The 22,232-nt window shown below is 53.8% G+C and overlaps 1 protein-coding gene across 2 annotated transcripts in view; it reads right to left on the bottom strand.

The window, feature by feature from the left end:
* The window catches only part of Irx1 (iroquois homeobox 1), a 30,066-nt gene extending 7,840 nt beyond the window's left edge, over positions 1-22,226 (bottom strand). The window contains exons 1-4 of one of the 2 annotated variants that reach the window (XM_004625188.2): positions 21,877-22,226; positions 18,056-19,097; positions 17,769-17,841; positions 17,530-17,617 (exon numbers count right to left, since the gene is read on the bottom strand). In XM_004625188.2, coding sequence (XP_004625245.1) covers positions 17,560-17,617; positions 17,769-17,841; positions 18,056-19,097; positions 21,877-22,140 — 1,437 coding nt within the window. In that variant the 5' untranslated portion in view covers positions 22,141-22,226 and the 3' untranslated portion in view covers positions 17,530-17,559. Of the gene's footprint in view, positions 1-17,529; positions 17,618-17,768; positions 17,842-18,055; positions 19,098-21,876 lie in introns of those variants that run through there. The other variant, XM_023706911.1, reaches the window with a different exon arrangement.
* Positions 22,227-22,232: the final 6 nt, after the last annotated feature.

Genomic DNA, 22,232 nt, shown 5'->3' with positions numbered 1-22,232 from the left:
GCTTCCGTGTGAAACAGCTGGCTGACAGCGAAGTTTTGGGACCACTGCAGACCTGGCCCTGGGAACTATTCTGATTGGAAGAGAGCAAAGTTCAGAGGCCTCCTTGGGGCCCCGCACCTTCACGACACACGTGTAGGGGTTCACAACTCCAGGACCAAGCGAGCTATACCGTGTGGCTTCTCATTGCCAAGCGGCCCTGGCATAGCTATGGAAGAATATTCCAGTTTTTCCCGTGGAGCTGGGGAGGAGCCTGGGCCCCTTGCATGTCAGGGCCTTTCTCGGCCAGAGCTGCGCCCTCAGCCCGGAACACAGAGCGCTTCCCTTGACGCCCTAAAATCTCATGAATGTGGCTCTCTGCCTGTGAAGGTTTAAACACACATCTTTGGGGAAGTGGTTTTGTATCTGCCCGGTTAGGCTGGGACACACACACACAATAGCACAAAGAATGATGCCTCGTTTTAGAGGACCTGCTGGATAGAAACCCAGGTCTCAGCATGAGCCAGTTCAATTAATTTTATAACTGGAAGGGAAAATTATTCCAAAAATGGTTACTGTAGGTTCTGATTGTGAAATGCTTCTGTTTTCATTAAAATTGGTCAGAAACTCATACAATTGTAATGAAGGTACATTGGCAAGCAGCATCCTATCACTCGAGAGGAAAGGATAGTAAGAATCTTGTGGATTCCTCCTTGGAGTTTTTCACTATATGTGTAGATAAAGACAGCGGCTATGTGGGCGTCGTTTCCTACTTCGGCATCAAATCGCAAGCGCTGTCAGTCACGCCTTTCCTCACTTAGCTTCATGACGTGAGCATGGTCACATCCCACCAGCACTTCCAACGCCTTCTCGCTCTCTGTGGGGACAATACTCAGCACCTTCTGTTCCGGCTGCATGATGGTGGCCTGCAGCTGCCCACCCTCCCAGGCAGGGGAATGGGTCTCGGTCTTGCTGAGACTTCAACCCTGCTGAGCTCAGTTCTGGTAACCCTTCAAACACTCTCTCCTCTCCAGTTATTGTATGTCAACCACAAATAAAATAAAAGTTACCTGGAATTTCTCTGAAATCATATGTAGCTTGTTTTTTAATTCCTGTATCACTTTCCATCGTATGATGGGCTACACTATTCAACTCACCATCTCCTGGGGTTGTTTTTTATTTTGTTCACAGCTCAGAGGTTGAGCCTAGGGTCTTGCACATGCTGGGCATGCTCCGTACCACAGAGCTGCTCCTCCAGTCTCTCATGGGGACTTTGAAGCTCATTTCCAGGTCTAACTCTTATCAATCTTCCCATCAGCAGATTTTTTTTTCCAAACTCTAATAAGAGTTTTGCATCCTCTACCTCATACTCACCTTCCTGCTCCTTCCCTTCTGCTCACTCCTCTCTGCATTCTTTGCTTCTTTCAGTGGAAGCAAGGGGATGTTCCTTGAAGCTCTTGGTTGGAAGTTGAATTAGCCTCCCTGCCCTGTATCAAAGCTCAGACTGAGGTCCCGCTAGGTGGTAGTGACAGCCCTCACCCTGGTATGTGGGCTGCTCGTGTCAGGCCAGATGCCCAGAGATGACAGGGCTGGGTCTTCAGGACAGAGCTTAGGGGCGCAGGGTGCAGCGTGTGGAGAATTTGGTGGCTCCAGCCTCCTGGAAGCTCCATGGTTCAGCTCTGCCCATCCACCCCCAGGGCCTGCTGTGCTGTCCAATTAAAGAATCATTTAGTTAGTCGTGTTGCTTTGAAAACAACTTCTCGAATTCACTACATTAAAAAGAAAAACAGAGCATGTTTTCCCTGGTCCTTGTGGTTTAGGGCCATGTGGCCAAAGCCCTGCCAAGTCAAGTGTGTTATTCCTACCCAGTAGGGACTGCTAGCAGCCAGGTGGCCCGCCTGTGGCTCGCACTTGCTGAAGGAGCCTGTCTTCCTCTTCAGCCAGTTCTGCTGCTGCTGGCCAGAGTGGGAACAGCAAGTAGCACTCTGCCCTGGGAGGTGCCAGCCACACTGACCTGGGCCTGCTTCAGGCTGGCTCTGGGCAGCCGTGAGGATGGAGAGAACAGCTCCACGGAGGATGAGAGTCCCTCCGCAGCAGTGCTGGTCCTGAAGGAAGTGCTTTCTTTGGTTTCGGAAGGGTGAGAACTTCTCGTCGCCACTGCGGTCCAGGTGGGAAGGCAGAGGCACAGATGACCTTCGGAGTTGCTGTCCCCCAGGCACTCGCCCAGGCCTTCTTACCGTACAGGGTGTATGGGGGCTGCTTGGTCCCCACTCTTCCACCACTCCAGGCTGGGAAATGCTCTGCTGTGCGGGGCAGCCCCATCTTGGGCAAGCTAAGGTGCTGGGCACCAACCACTGGTGAGGCCTCAACTGCTAGGTGCCAGTAGCAGCCCCCAGACGGGACCCCACGAGGTCGCTGGCTATTGAGCGAGGTCCTCAGGGTAGAGGACCACCACTGAGTACCAGAGTGCGTGGCCCGCAGGAGTGCAAACTCGCCGGCACCCACAGGCAAGCCACAATGCTGGACCTTCAGGAGGGATGCCAGGCCAGGCCTCCTTAGACTTTCATCAGTACAGGTTTTCAGTACGTAGCGATGCCCCTCAGCTTGGCAAATTGGTCTCTAGACACGCAGCCTCAGCTCATTTTGGCTGCACCTCTGCTCCCACAACCCCCACCCTAAATCCCTCCTCCCTGGAGCCCTCCTCCCACCTACACTGCATCTGCTCCGCCCTCCTCCTTAACATGTTTCTTTTACTTTGCCTTTAAAGTGTTTGTACTTGGGGTTTGTCATATCAGAGAATCTGTGTGGTATTTCAGCTTCTGTGTCTCAGTTCTTTCTCTTGGCCCTAAGGTGTCAGATCCATCCATTTCCCTACAGATGGCTCGAGTCTGTCCCTCTCTGTGGCAGCGTAGTGCTTGTGGTCCTTGTACACCCATCTGGAGATGGATATGCAGGCTGCTTGTGTAATTTAGCTACTGTGAACTGTGTTGCTTTTCGCATGGGCGTGCACAGATTACTGTCATTGCATCTTTGGGGAAGACATCCAGGGAAGGTTTAGCTGGGTCCGTGGAATTTCTGTTTCTATAAACACTGCTTTCATGAGGAGCCTCCACGGCCCTGTCCTTGAGGTTCAGTGTGCTGGTTTGGACACTGAGGACACAGAGCCAGGTGACTTCCTGCCCTGCCCTGCCTGGAAGGGGGTGACCCTGGAGGTGTCCTGCTCAGTGTTCTCAGTAGCTCAGAGTGCCTCAGCTCACAGTGCCCCCTGCATTACTTGCCACTTGCCAGGCAGATCCCAGGCCACTCTGAGCCCCTGTGCCTGTGTCCCTCTGTGTGTACATGCAGCCCGGTGTGCCCTGCAGACCTAAGCCTGGCTTTGGCCTCCATCATGGAGCACCTGCTTTTCCCATGGTATGGTTTGTGTGTAGCTGTCCCTCAAAGCCTCATGCACTCATGGGGCATGGGGCAGCTTCTAGAGTTTATGATTAATTCACGATACAATGCTGGGATTATGAGTGTGAGTGCTACACCTACCCTGGGGTAGATAATCTACATACAAATGTAAGGAAGGGAGAGAAACATGGTAGCTGCTCCTCCTCCCTTTGTTCTTTGCTATTTTGTGCTTCCATGACCTGCTGCCCTCTGCCATGTGCCTCTGCCTTGGAGCCAGCCTAGTACGGACTGAAACCTCAACTAACTGTGAGCTAAATACACCTTTCCTTCCTTAATTTTGGATTTCAAGTATTTTGTCCCAGCAAGGAGAGAAAAGTAACTAAGACACTCCAGCCAAGTTTCAATGGCACTGGCTCCTGAGAGCAATGGAGCATGACCCTTGACCTCCAGGGTCAGACCCGTCCTCCTGCATGGACACTTCTGTAGCCTTCAGAACTGATAGCAGGTGGCATTCGTCCTCTTGTCTTGGCTGTGATCCAACGTGTGCACAGTCTGTCCTTGAGCTTTGGGCAAAACTTGCTGAGTGTCCCTCCCTCAGCCCCTGTCCTGGATACAGCACAGGGCTGCCTTGGGGCCAGAGCAGCCATCTGGAAACCCAGGCCCCACATGGCCCGAGGACCTGGGGGCCTCCTCTGCTTAGTGGCCTCTACTTCCCCATTTCCTTTGGTGCTATCCAGAAAACAGGGAGCCAGGGTGGACTCTCAGTACTTGGAAACCTCTCTTGCTCACACTGCAGATGGAAAGACAACAGCTTTCCTTCCCCTTCACGAGGATGACTGTGATGGTCACCATCACTGGAAGATTGCAAAAAGGTGAGCATTCAGAGTCCTTGATCGCAGCGGCCCAACTCCTGACTGGTGCTGATTCATGCAGAGGATGACATCTGAATGCTCCCTTGCTCCTGCCCTGGGGTCCTGAAGGACCTTGCTCTACCCACAGGGCACAAGCTCTCAGCCCAAGGTGCCCCACTGCTCCCAGGAGCCAGTGCCATTGAGACTTGGCTGGGATGTCTCAGTTACTTTTCTCTCCTTGCTGCGACAAAATACCAAACACCCAAAATTAAGGAAGGAAAGATTTATTTAGCTCACAGTTAGTTGAGGTTTCATAGCAATGGAAAACACACCAAGGTGTGAGAGTCTCACACTTTGTGCCTACCTGTGGGTTAGGATAACAGTCATCATGAGGAGGTGGATATCAGACCCCACAAAATAATAGGGTAAGGGTCATGGGTTTGGTCTCACATGGACAGGGATATTCACAAATTCTATGATGACTTCCTATCTGAAATATACACAGGACCAAAGCAAGAAAGTTCTCTGGGACCAGGGAGATAGTTCAGCAGCATAAATACCTGCTTGGCAAGCAAAAGATCCTGAGTTCAATCCCTATTACCAAAAAAGGAAGAAAGTTCTCTGGACAAAAAGGTACCCAGGCAGTCACTGGCAAAGATGGCAATGTGCAGCTAAGGCTATACCCTAGGTCAAACTGCAGGGAATGAAGTCACCCACGTGGCATGGAGAAGCCAGACAGCAAGGATGGCCCAGTGTCACTGGGTACATTCAGGCACTTGCCACCAATGGGACAGAAGCCTGAGTCTGGGAGCTGCAGTAACCAGAACCATGAGCCTGTTCCTATCTCTGTGATATTAGGGCTGGAAACCACATTTTGACCATGAGATTAGGTCTTCTGAGAGGTGGTCCTTGTGGTCCAGTAGACAAGCACTTCAAAGTACCTGTGGAAACAGCCACGGTAGAACCACTTGCCCCAGCCAGAAGAGGGAAGTGCAATTGTAGATCTTTCTTTTATGGAGAGTGTGAACTATCCATCTGAACTAGGGACATCTTCTGTTCTATTAGCTATGGTGCATGCTTAGAAACATACTCATAAATTTTAATATTTACTCCGTGTTCTGTTGCTAGAACACATGTCTTGGAGACATTTTGAGACACGGGACCAGAAATAGACAGTTGCACTTAAACTTTGTAGCGTCCTGAATTTAGCATCAGATGTGCAAGCCGTGACAGGAGATTTCGGTGGGGAGATAAAAGCCGGACCACATGCCACGTGCTATTTGTGGCAGATGTGACTGTCGGCAGAGTGATGGCATTTCCTCTGCACCAGGGAATCTGCCTCCAACTTGGAAGTTAGCACGATTAGTGGTGAAAGTATGCTTTGTTCCCCAGCCCTCACGTGGTCTCAGTATTGGCAGTTATTGCCTCCTTTATTTTTCAAATCAGACACGATCCTGCCCACTGCAGATGTGCCCAGGGCAGACTGGGGGCTGGCCACAGAGGCCCTTCCTAGGTCTGCAGGCCTGAGTGCTGCATGGGTGCCCTGGGGCTTAGGCTTTGCCTTTTTACTTAATCCAGCTACACACACCCCCCACAGTCCTGCATGCATATAAATCACCAGTTTTCCTGCGGGTCTCCAAGGCTCTCGCCCCGAGACCTTCGTTTTCTTGCCAAGGGCCCCTCACCAAGCTCCCTGCCCCCACACCCAGCCTCTGAACTGCAAGCTCGAGTTTATTGCAGAACGGCTGTGGCTTTATTAAGTAACTGGATTTACAGGCAATAACATAATCAATATGACATTAATATAGCACATAATTAAATAAGATTTCTACAAGGTCCTGCCTGTATCTTGAAATATAGAGATGTTAATTGTTTTCACCGACAGTTAAGGGGAAGGGAGTTGAGACCCAAATTTGGAAGAACACAGATCTTAGTTGTTCTTGCTTGGTATTTCCACTGCGTCCATGGGCAATGGTCCTCACAGCCTCAGAACCCGGATCCTCTTCGCAACTCCGGGGCTGCTTCTTGTCCAGGCCCCAGGGTGCAGTCACTGGGCCCCCAGAGCTCTCAGGATGCACTAAGGACCAGGAGCAAAGGGCTCCCTGTAACTCCTAGCAGAAGGTGCCCACCTCCTAGGTGCTCACTTCCTCGCCCAGGGAAGGTGAGATTCCCGGACCTGTGCTGGGCACCCAAATGACAGTCCATCTGCCAGTGTGGGACTCCAGGACCCACATGACATTAGACACCCGCGAAGAAGTGTGTCTGGGGGCTGTGATAGCAGTGGCCCAGCCACTGACCATAGTCTACACAGAAGACCAGGAAGAGCAGCTGGTTGCAGGGCCCACACTCCAGGCAGAGGGCAGAGCCGGCACCAGGAAGATCTGACAGCAAGCTCTTCAGCCCCACTGCAGGCGGAGCTCCGTCATGAACAGCTGGGCCAGCCAATGTCTTCTCCTGTAGTCGGACTGTGGGCGACACTCACCAGCCTGCACCACCAGAGAAGAGAAACAGCACAGCTCCCTGAGGAGAGAAAGCTCACAGCCTGCAAACAGCTTTTGATTTGTTTTATTTTTCTGACACTGGGTAAGCCTAGAGCATTTGCACTGAGATATGACCCCATCTACCCAATCCTTTTTCTTTTTTGTATTAATATATGTTTACTGCAGATAATCATTATATTTGCCTTGGGGAATGGGTATGTACACACTCCACATCTTAATCAATTTTATTTCTCCTTTCTTCCCTGAGCTCCTAGATCTTTTAAACTTTTTTTGAAAAGTTTTTATTTTGACATAGTCTCACTCACTGTGCCACTATGTGTTCTGGGCTGGGCTTAAAGTTCAGCCTGAGAGCATTGGCATTATTGGTGTGCCGTGCCACGTCTTGCTCCAGCTAGATTTTCAAAGGAGATCAGCTCTGGGGTGCACCAGCTCCACCCCTGGAGACTGGGGGAGTAAACACAGGGTCTGAGGTTCCAAGCGTCCCTCAGGGATGTGCAGAGCTGCCAGAGCACACACCTCAGCCAGCACAGAACAGAGAAGCCCAGCTGAGCCACGCTGCACACACGGGAGTCCACCCCCTCCGTCCTGAGGCAGGCTGTGTCCCCAGCTCAGCAGACACACCTGGGCTCCAAGGACAGTCTGTCAGCAGACTCCCTGCAGACACAGCCCAATAAGACTCCACAAGCCTGTCCCTGCTCAAAACTACTAAAAATGCCCAGCACCCAGCGACTGCTCCTTGGACACCAGCAATTGTGACCAGCAAGAATTAGGTCAAGGCTGTGTCCACACATGGATTCCCTTGTTGTGGTCACTGACCCCAAGGCTACCCGCTTCCATGGGCTCAGAGGGCCACATGTACAGGCTGGCCTTGGGGGGGTGTCACCTCTCTGAGGTCACATGGTGGCTTCACCTCCCTATCACACGAGGGGCTGCCCCACCGTCCATGAGCTGCCCTTAAGCTCCCTGAAATGAAACTCCCTGCCCAACTCTCCACCCAGCCAGCGAGATTTCCAGCGTTTCCCCACATCTGTGCACCTCAGAGGGCAGCAGGCAGGGTGGGAGACACTGAGGCAGGGACACCTGGGCCAAAGGGCAGAGGTCGGGCAGCATGTCTGGGGCGCACTACTGTGCTTCTCGGGTGCACACAGCCTTCAGCTGGCGAGACGTGTTTATAATCCTGCTGCTCCCGAAAGCGGAGGGGTTAAACCCTGAGCTAATCGTCCATGTGCTGGGCAGAAGATTGCGCAACTCCGAGACATTCCCTTTTGCTGCCAAAAGGAGAGCGTGGAGCGATCCTGAAAGCCTCGGAGGGATTTTTGCACATCCAAACCCATCCAAAGGAAGCAGGGGACGCTGGTAATTGTAAATATATCAGAAACATGTGCTTGGACTCGGCCTCGGGAAATCCTGTGTGGGTGTACCCACGACCATCTTCGAACACCTCACCCTTCTGAGAAGAAGTCACTTGGGGCTCAAAACCCAGTGGGTGTGTGGTGAAAATCAGAGCCACATGCTCCTGATTCGTTTGCACCTGTGGGGGGATAAGAATGTTCGCTGTTTGTAGCAGATATTTGTTGCCCAAGAAGCTACAGTTGTTGTTGTTTTTTTTTTTTAATTCTTTATACAAAAAGTTAGGACCTGTTTCCTAAGAGAAAATGAAGCTCAACCCGTAGACCTGGCGCCTTCCAACCTGGCTGCGAAGTCTGTGACCACTTGGACTCACGGCAGTGGGTGGCAGGGCAGAGTGGACGTCACCTGTGTGGAACCCTGGTTTTTTGGGACAGGGTTCTTTCCTGAGTTTTGCTTTCTTTGTGCTTCTTTCAGAGGCTGTCTGTGCTCAGTGATCACGCCACGTCGCATGCTATTATTTTGTTATTTCGCTTTCAAATCGTGTTATCATCCCTGTAAACGGAGGCGCCCTTTGCCATGTGGGAATTCCACCGGCGCCTACAGCCTGCTCGTCCACTAAACGAGAAACTCTGTCTTGTAAACCTTTAGCTAAGTCTTGGACAACTGCCATCTACTTTCGGAATTAGCAGCTGCATGAATAGTAAAAGCGGAGAAAAGTGTAGTGTGCAATTAAAGGTTAATTATACACACACGATCAGCGACTTCAGATAGCAGGGACCAAGGACCTCCTCAACTGTCCTCGGACTGCAAGGTTCAGAAAGGCTGCTGTGGCCTGTGACAAATGGGCCATCTCAGTACATCTCAGTTCCCAAGGTGAGTCGGGATCCAGGCAAGCAGCAATTCATTGGCCCCATTTGCGCTAGAGAGAACTGATAAATGATCGTCCTGCTGCTGCCTTCAGCAAGGCGTCCTGAAGATCGGCCATCTATGTATGGATCTACTCCGCCAGAGATTAGGCTGCAGTACCCAGTGCGTCCCCAAGGACCTGGCCAGTGCAGGGAGCCTTGTGAATGTCCCAAGGACCTCCTCCCTCAGGCAAGCGCAAATAGTTCTCACATTAAAGATTGATTTGCTTGGTTCTGCAATGCTTTCACACCATCCTGTCCCAGTTCAAATGTTAATTAAAGAGGAAGAGGGACTCGAGACCTGGGTGGTGGCCACCCCCTCAGCAGGTCAGGTTTGCCTCACTCAGAACCCAGGCTGTGCTGGGGGCCTCACCATCACCAGCCTCGGGTGACCGGGAAGGAGCTCTGCCACTGCCTTGGTTAAACCAGAAATCAGAAACGGGCTGGGGCCGTGCACTTTTATAATCTCCTCCGCAGGTCCTTTTGCCTCTCTGGAACATGGGAGCATGGGAGTGACGTGGAGAGGGGTGTAGGCAGAGTGGAGCCCTCAGGACGAAGCCCCTTCACCCTGCAGGTACACACACACACACACACACACACACACACACACACACGCATGCATGCACACACATGTACACACACACATGCACACCTTGACTTGGACATCTCTCTTGAACTCCATGCCTGGGCTCTAAGAACACACCTGTGGGTGCCGGTTGTGAGTAAAGGCTCAACATCATCCTCACTATGACCTAGCAGGGCAGCCCAGAGTCTCCTCGGGGCCCCTCCCCTACCTGTGAGAGCCTGCTAGAATAGCACAAGAGATGCTGCTCCCGTGAGTAGGCCTCTGCACTTCCAAGCTGAAGGGCTCTGGTGTCTAAATGCTCTTGGTCCTGGAGCTGAAAATCCCTAAGGCTCCCTGGGGAGCACCAGAGTCCAAGGGGTGAGTTCTTTTGTATGCTAAACAGACCTCTTCTCCTGCATGGCTCTGGGTGTTTCACTCCTTTTATCGCTGCATTTATCATTAGTTTTTTTTCCTTTCATAAATAAAGTGCTGTCTGCTAAGCTATCTGAGGTTAAACTTACAAACTGCATCTTGGCACTGTGCTGAGCAAGGAAACTAGACTGCTGACCACGAGCGGCCTCAGAAAGAAGCACGGGGAGGAAAGAGCCCTCAAGTCTCCTCCAGGACAAATAAAAACAGAAGAAGGCAGGACACAGGGGAAATAGTCCGCGCACACAGCAGAGAACAGAACACGGAAGCAGCAGACTCCAATTCAAGGATGAAAATATCCTGGAAATGTGACTGACAACTGGACTGCAATGTCACGCTCACTCAGGCAGGCTGGGAGCAGAGCGCAGCAAAGAGCACTGTGCACAAGCTCTCCTCTTCCCCAGTGAGCAGGGAGGCCAGAGGTGGCCCAGGGACACCTGCAACACGGCCCGAGGACACCGCCCACCGGGCCTGGCAGCCCACAGCCCAGCCCTCCCTTCTCACTGAGAGTGAGAGGGACTGCAGCATCCTGCCCCAGGGATCCTCGATCAGTCACCCCATGAAGGGGCACTAGTGAAGGCCTCTTAGAGCCAAAAACCAATGAAAATTCCAGCTCCATATGCGGGAAGCAGAGAGAGAGATCTCAATTATAAGCAGTAAATATATGCACGCAGGTGTGTGTGTGTGTGTGTGTGTGTGTGTGTGTGTGTATGTGTGTGTGTGTGTGTGTAAACAAACAAGAACAAAGTTTCACCAGAGACCAGAACTTGTCTGGTGTAACCTCCTTTAAACCCCGCGACCTCAGTTACGCCACCCCGAGTCAGAGTGGACGCTAACGTGTTTGCATTACTGGCTTTCGTTTTATGTTTTCACAACTCACTGCAGGACGGCAAAGTCAAAAACCTTCCATTCTGATCCTCAGGACGCATCTGTGGCAAATCCACACAGACGCAATTAATTTCCTGGTGGTATTTTTACACCGGGGGCCTAATGCAGGTCCCCATTATATAAACAAAAACTCCAGACAGCTCCTGCTGCCTGATAAAAAATAAATCAGATTGCGGAGGGAGGGCCGCGTTGGCCTAGGACCGCTACAGGCTATGCCTCGTAATGAGGCATCCCAACACTAATTATGGAGCTTATTAAGGAGCATTGTCGAACTGTACTTGAGTGCACGCTATAATCATGTTAGGGAGGGCGGGCCTCGGGAACACACGGCTGCAGCCACCCAGCTCCAAGGAGGGGACCAAGCGGCAGGCCGGTGTGTGCATCAAGTCATGGGAACAATATCATTGTGCCTGGCAAATTGGATGGGATAGATCTGATGGCGGGGCAGGTGAGACGCACAGCGGCTTGGAAATAATTCACACATCCGAACTCTCCCTGCACAGGAACATCTGCCGAGAAAGAGGCCCGTAAGCTGTCAGGCACCAGCGTTGCCGACACAGTATTTTATTATTAAACTTACTCCGGATCTTCTTTAGGGTTGCAAAAGCAATATTTCAATGTACTCTTTCAGGAGGATGGAAGAAAAAAAGATTAATAAAGATGTTAGGAAGCTGAACTGCTGTGAGATTTGTTTAATTATTCCCCACAGCGCTGCCCCAGCAATCTGCTGACATTTAGCCCCGACCTTGCAAATCCTCAGTAAATATTAATATATCAACTCAAACAGGCACCGTTGTTTTATTGGTTCACGGAGCTCGGAGAGATTCGCCACAGCGGTGCAGAATAACGCACAGAACTGAGGGGGACGGCCGCTTTGATTCCTCCTTCTGCTGCTCAGGAGCAGAGAGCGCGGCACTCAGAAAGCCTGTGCGCTGTGGAGTGACACTTCACAGGCCCCCTCCTCCCTTTGTACCAGGCTGGAATCCCCCAAAACCACAGTGGCCCAAGGTTAGAAGGAAGGCAGAAGGGAGCAAGCACAATCGATCAGCTTAGGAGTATTCGCACTGTGGAAGGTTCGCCCTTCAGTCTGCGGGGCTCTGCTGCAAAGCGGATAGGCAGAGAGGTGCGGAGGGAACCCGGGCGTCACCCAGATGGGTGCTGGCCCCCTCCTCCCATCTCTGCTGCACCCTCCTAGACCCAGGCCCACATGAGCTCAAGAGCAGATCTCAGAGTGCAGAAGGCTTGTGTTGGCTCAGAGGTCTTAAAAGGAGGGCAAAGACTTCTTTTACAAAACTATCCTATGTTGCTGTGTGCTTGTGTGTGCATGTGTGTTGCGGTTGTATGTGGGCATGCATGTATGTGTTTTCATGTGTGTGAATGTGTTATGCTTGTGTTTGCATGCACAGATATGTGTGCATTGTGTATTATGTGGATATGTGTGTGCACTGTGTATATGTAAATGTGTGCACATTGTGTGTGTGTGTGCATGTGCACACACGTGTGTGTGTAGGTGTATGTATTTGTGTTAGTGACACTGACATTTCTCTTTGTGGTGCCTCAAATTTAGAAATCTATTATTGACTCAGCCCAGGGCAAACACACTGAAGTCCCTGATGGCCGGACACTGGCTGCACCGTGGACCTCAGAGGCCTCCGGAGCTTTGGGGGCAGAGCAAGGCGACGGCCCAGGCCACATTTGGCTTTCAGATGTCCTGGGCCACAGAGTTAATGCGTGATTAATTTTATTCATAAAAATGTTAATCACTTCATTGTGAGATCTTTTTAACATTCAGTGCAATGAGCACCTTTTTAATTTCTCTTGCTCACCATCTCGCAGATGTATTTAATATTTTCAGACATTGCCATGGCAGTCCAAGGAGCTGGCAATTAAGCATACGTTTAAATTTCAGTAACAAGCAAAGCTGCAGAAGCAACAAACAAGGCATGGAGGAAACACGCAAAGACACCAAGCCTGGAAGTGACCAGGGGGGGGGGGGGGGGGTCCACACGTGGTCACTGGTCATCAGCCGCCTGGGGACCTCCTCCGCCTCACTGAAGGGCCCTTCTCTGGAGCATGTGGGTCACCAAATCACAAGTACTCAGCTCAGAAGTGAATGGCCTCTTCCCTATCACACAGGGCACAGAAGAATGGAGATTTCAGCGAAAGCAATTACAAATAAAGTGCTTGTTTGCTTGTGAAGGTTTAAGCCTGCGTCCTGCCCCTGCCCCTGCAGCCAGTGTCCAGCCATCAGGGACACGCAGCAGGCTGTGTCCCTGGGCTCTCCAGAGAGTGGCTGTAGGTAAGTCTCCTGTTTTCCCTGGACCCTGGTGCAGCCTGGCCATTGTGTTCCCAGCTGAGAGTGTGTTCAGGACCCTGGAAGAATGGATCACAGGGATGGAAAAAACAGACCTCAGCATGGAGAGGGCAGCCCTTAGGCCTTGCAGTCTGCAGGTCCCGGGCTGTCTCCTGAGGTTCTTTTCCTGACTTTCCTACAGGCTGGCACTTGGCTGTAGTGTGGAGGCTTGGAGGACAGATCTTCATGGACTCCGGGCAACCTGCAGTTGCCTCTTCTGGCCAGAACTGGAGTCCTTTTCCTCCTGGGGTTCTCACCTCTGGAACACTGATGATGTCACCCAGGCTGATAGCTCTTGGCCCTCATTTCTTTGCTCCTGTCCCTTCCTCTCCATGTCCCATGCATAGCCCTGCCAGCAGCTCCCTCCACGCTGGCCCAGTGGTGGCTCACAGAGTCAGCACCTGGCCTTCACGAGCCCCTTCCTCCATCAAAAGCAAATGTTTACAATCCTGTCTTCTGCCTGTCTTGGTACAAAGACAAACACATGGATCTTCATTCTTCCACGAACTCCTCCTCTTCAATCTAAAAGTTCTCCTTATTTCCCTTTGTAAATAAATCCAGAGACTCCCGAGGATCCCCGAAAGCAGGTCCCTTGCTCTGTGCTAGCTGTGCCTACCTCCAGGCTCGGCCTTGCCGGGGAGATGGCCCCTCTGCTTTCAGAGTTCTCCTCTGGGGAGAAGGGGACCTGTGTCCACAGGGTACAAAAGGCCCCTGCAGCCCCACAGCATGACCTTTGAGGCCTTTCAGCTGTACAGCAATAATTAGAGTGCAGGAAGGCTCGGCAGGGCGCACTGGAGGCCTGTAAAGTTGACCCCGCTGAGCTGCACAGGGCCTGAATTGTGGGGTTATACTTAAAGACCTCTGCTGAGCAGGTGCCCTGGGGTGAGCATCCATAGCCCAGCAGACTTCCAGGTTGAAGGGGGCAGTGGAGATACTTGGGGTGGGCTCCAACCGCCACAGGAGCCTCAGCCTCAGGCATGACTCAGGCTACCAGGCCCCAGGTGAGGACCCCGCAGCCTGCTCCTCCTAGCCCACGGAAGCACCAGAGTGGGGCTGTCTGCTGCCTTAGTGCTCCATCCTGGAAGTGGCCAGAAGCACACAGAGGGGTGGTCAGTCCTGACATAGCCCTAACCCAAGTGACCTCAAAGTCCACAGCTCTGAGCCACTGTGTCCCCAACTCAGCAAAATGATCCTCCCTGGGCTTGGCTTGCTTTTTTTCCTGCCTAAACCCTCTGGAAGGGAAAGAGAGACGTGTCAGGGGACACGGAGGTTTCCAATAGTTTCAGCCAGGGTGCGGGGGCCCTGCCCACTGCTCTTCTCTCGGCAGGCAGCTGCCACCCCACGGCATCACTACCCTGTCCTCTCGCCCTTCCTCCTCACAGCCTCTGTGCCCCCAGCCACCCTGCTCTCTGCCAGAATCCCTCGCACAAGGACGAGGGAAACTTCACAGGGCATGATTCATCGGCGGCCACCCCTCTGAGCCAAGGCGCGGATTACATTCATCAGTGTCAGACCACTAAAACCGAGATATGAATATGATTTTTCCATATTGCAGGCGAGATAAATGTGTGGGCGAATATAATTGATCGGAGGAGGGAGGGAAGGATGGGAGACCAGGGAGATCTCAGCTGCTTGCAGGTCAACCACAAGGAGGGCTCCTAGCTGGAGGACTGGGGCCAGGAATGCTGGCCTGGCCTCTCGGTCACCTTGCCCTGCCTGGGCTGTGGCACAAGAGCCGCTGAGACCAGATCTGCTTCCTGCCCGCCCACCATCAATGCGCCTGCAAAGAAGGCTCACCACAAACAGACATTCTCTGTTGGTGCTTGGGGTCCTTTCTAGGGGGAACCTCAGTTCCCCTTCATACTGAACCATCCCGGGTGGGGGTAAGGTAGGCACTCTTTACACAGACAAAAGCCTGGAAGGCTTTGGAGGTAGCACCAAAGGGACTTCTGTGCTCCCTCTAAGTACCTGAAGGCTTTTCAAGAGATGAAGCCATGAGGCCCATAGGGTGACTGCCCCCCTGCCACCAGTCTGCATAGATCAGTGGCTGAGAAAGATGTAAGGAATGACTCACAAAAGACAAAATGTGTTTTAGAGCTTGATCAAAAATTAATTTCTAGCCTTTTGATGAAGAAAAATAATTCTGAGGCTGGAAGTCTGATTTGTGTGTATAGCAAGTTCAGGGCTGCGAAGGCCCCATATGCCCTTCTCGACATCAAGACCACAGGGTCCTGCAGGCTGGGCCAGCAACCCATCCAGCAGCTCTGGGGGCCCTCAAGCACCCTGTGCAGCAAAATGAAACAGAGGAATGGAAGTCTGGCATGATGCCTACACCGCCCACCCTAGTTGATTCAGGGGAAAATGGTCAAGGCCAGCCAGTCACAAAGGGGTCTCTGAGAATCCACTCAGGGCTTGCACTGGTCACCCAGGAGGGGTGTCCAGACACATCATAGACGCCTGACCAGCAGAGAAGATTACCATTCTGCCTCAGAAGTGTGGGATATGATCTTTAGAGGAGCAGTCTGGCCAAGGACCCAGGAGCTCTTCAGCCTCAGCTGTCAGGGTGAAGCTGAGACCCAACGCAGGACTGCCAGCCAAGCCTGTGGTGGCCCAGGAGCGCAGTGAGTTCCAGACAGATAGGGGACCTCGCTGACAGGAGCTGCACCCAGTGCAGACAGCGCACCCAGCAGACACAGAGCCTGCACTACTCTTCCAAACCAACAGCTTACCCAACAGGCCAGGCAGCCCCTCCAAAACACACACACACACACAAAGGGTAACTCTGGGACACAGAACAAGTCCTTCAGCACAAATCCTGGCTCCTATCCACAACATCCCAAAACCCTGGACCCCAGATTTGCGCCACGCCCCAAAAGCCAAAAGCTAGAGCAGCGCGGTCAAGGCCCCATTCCTCCTTCTGACCATAGAGGGCGCTTCGACCACGTTCATTCTGACAGAGAAGCTGCTGGTCCGCGGTGGCCGACCCAACCCGGTCCATTCACGCAACCTGCGGCCCCACTGCTCCTGCTTCCATCCCGCCCGCAGGCCCCGCGCCCCGCAAGTTCCCATGGACAGCGTCCCCATGCGCCCCGAGGTCCCTCAGGCGAGCTGAGCACAGCCAAGGAACCTCGGGCAGCGCACCCTGACCTGGGAGCACGGTAGTCCAGCACAAGCTCCGGATGGGGTGTCCTGGGTAGGCTGGGCCACCACATTCTCTTTGGCAATTTTCACAGTGCTGCGCTCTCAGTTCTCCGCAGTTCTCTGCACCGTGGGCCCCGCACCGGTTCCGCAGCCCAAGCCGCCGCGCAACGCGTTCAGAGCGGTCAGCCTCGCGCCTCCCGCTGGAGACTGTGCGCTTCCTGCTCATTTGTGCACGACACAGGCCAAGACACAAAGTGGAAAGGGGCGACGCTGGAAGGCCAAAGACCCCGTTCTACGCTGTCACCCACCGCAGTGCCGTCTCCACGCGCCCCAGAGGACCTCGGAACTGCACCCCTGTCCACGGATCGGGGATTTTGAAATAGCTCTCAAATTTCTCCAAGTTACGTGTAAGCAAGTAACTCAGAAAAATAAAGATCCAAAGTAATGTTTCATAGCCGTTATTCCACGCAGCGCAGATAACCCTGCGCCAAGACACACTGTTCAGTCAGCTATAAACCGACTTCGAATCTGAAGTTCTCCTTTCGGGGTACGACTGAATATTCTTCTCATTGTCCCTCCTTTTGGTCCACCTTTTAAAACTCTGGGCACTGTCTAAAACAGATCTCATTTCTATCCTGAGAAAGCCACGCCCCAGGTAACTGCTCCCGTAAGCCTGGTTAAGAATTCAGCTGCCAAGGAGAAAGGACATTCACGGATTCGGCCAGCGCAGCCGCGGCGACCAAAGATGCCACCCGCTCTGCACGGTCCGGCTCCGGTCCTCAGGCCACTGCCTGGATCCCTGCGAGGATTCTGGGCACGCGTGGCTCCCGCCCTCAGCGAGCGCACGCGCACACTCACACAGCAGCGGGGACGCTGGGCATCGTTTCATTTAGTTTATTAGACAAAAATATATGATTTAGACAAGTTCGCTGACGCTCTATTTACAATTTGAAATCACTCTATGTACAGAAAGGAAAACAAAGAAAAAGAAGACACAAGCTCGTGGGGCATTTACAGAACCAGATGGGCGACCCGAGGCCTAGGTGCCACACGGATGAGCCCCTTGCTGCAAAAAGCGATGCGAGAGAGTCGGTGACATCGTTGTCTTACTGTCCTTGACACAGTCTGAAAAATTTGCCTTAATTCCCGACCCCCGCCCTCCCCAACGCCTCCCCCCTCCCCCCGCCGAAGTGAAAGAAGGCCTGGATCAGGCGGACGGGAGCGCGGCGAGGATCCGCGGCGTCCCCTCCTGCGGGGCCAGCGAGCTGCAGGGAGACAGCGAGACGGGGACGGCGGTGGCGTCAGTGCGGCGCACGACCCTGCCGCCGCGTCCCCGCCTCAGCCCCCGGCTCCAAGCTAGGGAGGAGCCGTCCCGCCCCAGGTCCACCCGCCCCGGGCGAAGCTCAGAGCACTCACTTGTCCCGAACTGGCTGGAAGGGCGACTTTAGCTGCTGCGCCGGCGAATCGGGCCTGGGGACGAGGTCTCTCTCTGAGGGGGAGGGGAAGAGGCAGAGGTTAGGAAGGGGAGACCTGGGGGGAGGGGCACCATTGGAAGCTCCCTCCCTACCCTTTCCCGAGCTGCCGCCTTGGTTTCCCTCCCACTTTCTAGCCGGCAAGAGCGAGAGGCATCACAGCCCTCTGGGGAGCGAAGGGCCTAGGCCTAAATTGCCCTTCTCGGGGTCCCTGTATCCCGGCCTCAGTACCTGGGAGAGCAGGGCTGGCGCGCGCAGAGGCTTTATCGACGTGCAGTGGGCCAGGGGTGACGGCGACCGGCTGCTGCGGAGGCGGGGGCGGGGGAGCAGGCAGGTGCGGCCCGTGGGGCGCTGCGTGGGACGCGCCGACCCCCAGGAAGGAGCGCATGTTCAGCAGCGAGCCCTGCGCGAGGAACGCGCCGTTGGTCCAGTTGGAGAACTTGCCTATATGGCAGGTGTACAGTCCGTGGCTGGGCAGGAAGGCGGGGTGCTGCAGCGGCGCGCCCGTGGGAGGCCCATGCGCGACCGGATGGCCCGCGGGAGGTGGCGGAGACGCCTTGGGTGCGCCATCGGGACTCGTGGCGGTCTCCGCCAGCGACCAGATCTTGGGTTTACTGTGCTGTGCGCCTTGCAGCCCTACGGCCAAGGTGCTCGGGCTCAGCAGACGCGTGCTGCCGGGCTCTGGGACCTCCTTGGCCAGGCCCAGAGGCGAGTCTTGGGGCTTGAGCACATCAGCCGCCGCCAGCGGCGAGCCCTGCTCCCGGGCCAGGGCGTTGGGGGTGGCGGACGGGCGCGGCCCCTCGGCCTTGTCCTCCTCGTCCTCGTTGCTCTGGTCACCGTCATGCTCGTCGATCTTGTCGATGTCGATGCTCTCTAGGTCGATCTCCTCGTCGTCCTCGGCCTTTTCGGGGTCGCCTTCCGTGTCGCTACCAAAGAGGGCGCCGTCCTCCTGGTCCTTGCTACGCGCTCCCCAAGTCACCTTGTTCTCCTTCTTGAGGCGCCGGCGTGCATTGGCGAACCAGGTAGAGACCTGCGTGAGGGTCATCTTGGTGATGATGGCCAGCATGATCTTCTCTCCCTTGGTGGGGTACGGGTTCTTGCGGTGCTCATTCAGCCAGGCCTTGAGCGTGCTGGTGCTCTCGCGCGTGGCGTTCTTGGGTCTCCCGGGATCCCCGTACTGGAACTGGCCGTAAGGGTAATAGGCCGGTGCCGTGTGGGCTGCAAAGGTGGCAGGGTGCACCCCGGGGTTGTCCTTGAGTTCATATTGCGAGCCCTGCAGCGGTGGCAGGAGGGAGGAAGGAGAAGAGAGATGGGGAGTAAGAGGTGAGTCCCCAAAGCTAGGAAAGTGTCCGGCAGCAGCCCCCACTGACTCCACGGCCTTTTCAGAGAGTGTCAAGTCCACTGGACACCCAGGCTGTTTGTGAGGATCATGCCGTGCTCCAGAACCCCAGAAGACCCCCCTCCAACTCACTGCTAAAGAGGCAGAGACTCCAGGGACTGCGCTGTCCCCACCACCACCGCTGTGATCCTCTATTTAAAAAAAAAAAAAAAAAAACTTCTAGAAACCAAGCATTTGCAGAAGAGCTCGGCAGGAGTCTGGCCCCTTGAAATTCTGCTAACCCCCCCAGGTCTCTACCGACAGCAGCTCTCGATTTCCAAGTTTATCTTAGCTGGCTGGAGGAGAAAAACCTTTCAACTAGGCTGATGAAACAGTTTCTCCAAATGTGAAGGCCCCAGATCTCAAGTCCCTTCTTCAGCCCTGAAGGGGTCAATCAAAATAAACCTCTCCCAGTTTTTTGTTGTTCTTTTTTTTTTTTTTTCCCCAACTCCAAATCTGCCAGCAATTTAAAACGAAACCGAACTCCTTTCACCTCCCAAAGTAATCTGCATGGAATAGTTTGCACACACTTAAGAGGCCTGTCCTGGTGACAAGTAATTTAAAATTTTAATCCTGATCATCAACAACAATAACAAAAACACCATTTTTTAAAAAATACAAAAGTAAGGCTTATCCTGTAAAATATTAACTCCAGGGCCGGAGGAGCTGGTTGGCTGGAGAAGGGGAACCTGTTCTGTTTCCTGGGCCTCTTCCCTCTTAGTTACTTTATCCCTCAAGTTTGACTTTGATCTGCGGCAAGCAAACACAAACTGTTTGCAGGCATTTAGAGGCGCCGATTGTATCTGCAATCAATATGCTTTTTATCATCAGTAGTAAAACACAGCAAGTCAAATTATCCCATCAGGTTTTTGGTAAATAACATTTTATCTTTCTAACAACCTCATTAGGCCTCATTATCACCATAAATTGCTTAGACAGTCACTTGCTCACAATTTTATCTTTGGGCTTCTAAATACCGGACCCTAATAGCTTGGAAACCGAGGCCTCAAATCGGGATCTTGGTTTAAGCTCACTTTCCAAGACCTTGCTAAAGAGCTGCTGATCATACAGACATTCTGGGAAGAACGTTTTTTACTATTTCCCCCCTTACTAAAAGAAATCTAGCCTTGCCCTTTCCCACTTTGACACAAAAGCAGACTCTTAGCAAGTCATTCCCTCCCTCCCCAGCAGGCAGGCACACACACTTCCCAAATGGCTGGCATCTGCATTCACAATTTCGGCTGAAAAAGAAAAAAGAATCCCCTAAAGCAAAATCTTCCAGTTGCTACGCTAGCAAAGGAGAACTCGACTCTGACCAACTTGCAAACAGCGGATTTCTCTGCCCAATTACTGTAGTGTGGAGGTCGAGACTACACAGAACAGTTGCAGGAGCCAGAATTCGTTTCTACCCAGTCTCGGACAAATGAAATTTGTGTTTTTCAAATGGTTTTGGTTGTCATTGTAAAGAAGACATTTCGGCCTTGCCTCTGCTGGGAATTCTTTTTGAAAGGACACCCAGTAAATCTCTCATGGCTTTCCGGGTACCCGGCCACCGGAACAAAATGGGGGCTGCTCATTCTCCAAAGCTAGCGAGCGATCCGCAAGGCAGCTGGGCCAATTGCAAAGAAATAAGCTTTCTTTCAAAACTACAAGAAAAGTTGCGGAAAAACACGCCCGTTGCTTCTCTCTACACCGTTGGCGGGTCTTTAGTCCCGGTCTCTGCGTCACCGGTTGAGGACAATTCTGAGTCCTTGGAAATTGCTATCCAGCCCTCAGTCACAGAGGAGGGGGCTCTCTCCTTCACCCTGCTCTCTGCGCAATTCGCCAGCAGCTCAAAGTTTAAGCAGCCCCGACCTTGGCACCACGCGTAGGGAAAAGGGTCCTCTGGTCAGATCGGCCAAAGCCCCTTCCGAGAACGAACAATGTTCCCCTCGTGGGGCAGCTCCTGGACCGAAAGGATCACCATTTATTTTAGGCTCAAGGACACTGTTTTCTTTAATCCTCCATTATAACGCGGAGAGAAAAGTGCTTTACTTCTGTGCGAAAGAAACGAAAACTTTGGCAACTTAGGCAAGTGGAAGCAAAGACCGTTTCAGAAGCCAATATTTATTTCAGCTCTGTATTTTTAAGTCTCCAATTCGCACTCTAGCCGTGAAGAGACCTCTCCAATCTGTCCGAGTTCTATTGTTACGATTATTTGGACGGACTCTCCTAGGCTTCCAAGGACCCCTCTGGCAAACTCGGAGACAACTATCTCGGCTCTGCCAAAGACGGAGAGAATCCAGTCTTCTCCACCCAGATCAAAGCTGGTGAGGCCGTGCAAGCGAGGCCCGCGGCCAGGCGAGGGGAACCCTGGTAACCAGGCCGGGCTGCTGGCGCCCCGCGGGCCTCCCAGGCACCCAGGCCGCACCGGGAGAATTGGCCTGTGCGCCGCGCGCAGGGCCTGCTCCGGGTCCCTCTGTCTCTTCCGACCCCGCGCCACTCTCTTCCCGATGCCCGGGTCGCGATGGCTCCGCCGGGCCTCTCGGATCCCCTGGACTCCTCCTGGCGTTCCCCAGCAGGGCCCTCCCGAGGGACCTGCCCGGACCTGGCCCACTGCCGCCCGCCCCTTCCGCGCGCCCCACACCCTCGCCTCTGCAGGCGCCGAGTGGGACAGGGAGGCCGGGGGACTCACCATTTGCGAGAAGAGGCTGAGGTCGGCGGCGTAGGGCAAGAAGGCGCTGTAGTTGGGCGCGCCCGCGTACGGCCCCGCCGCGGCGTACATGCCCAGCACCGAGGTGACCGCGGCCGCGCCCGCTCCCAGCTCCGCCGCCCCGGGCCGGCCCGACGAGGCTGCAGCAGCGGCAGCGGCGGCCAGGACCCCCGGGCGCTCGCCGCCGTAGGCGCCGGGCCCCGGGGCGCTCAGGTACTGCGGGTAGCCCAGCTGCGGGAAGGACATGTCCCCGGTTTGGGGCGCCGGCCGGCGAGCCTATAAGGGCGGGGAGGTGGAGGCGCGGGCCGGGGCTCAGGCCGGCCGCGCGGGGGCCGTCG

This window comes from Octodon degus, unplaced genomic scaffold, assembly GCF_000260255.1.
Source record: "Octodon degus isolate 3935 unplaced genomic scaffold, OctDeg1.0 scaffold00008, whole genome shotgun sequence".
Lineage (NCBI taxonomy): Eukaryota > Metazoa > Chordata > Mammalia > Rodentia > Octodontidae > Octodon > Octodon degus.
The sequence above is the reverse complement of the archived record's forward strand: the minus strand, read 5'-3'. Positions and strand labels throughout refer to the sequence as shown.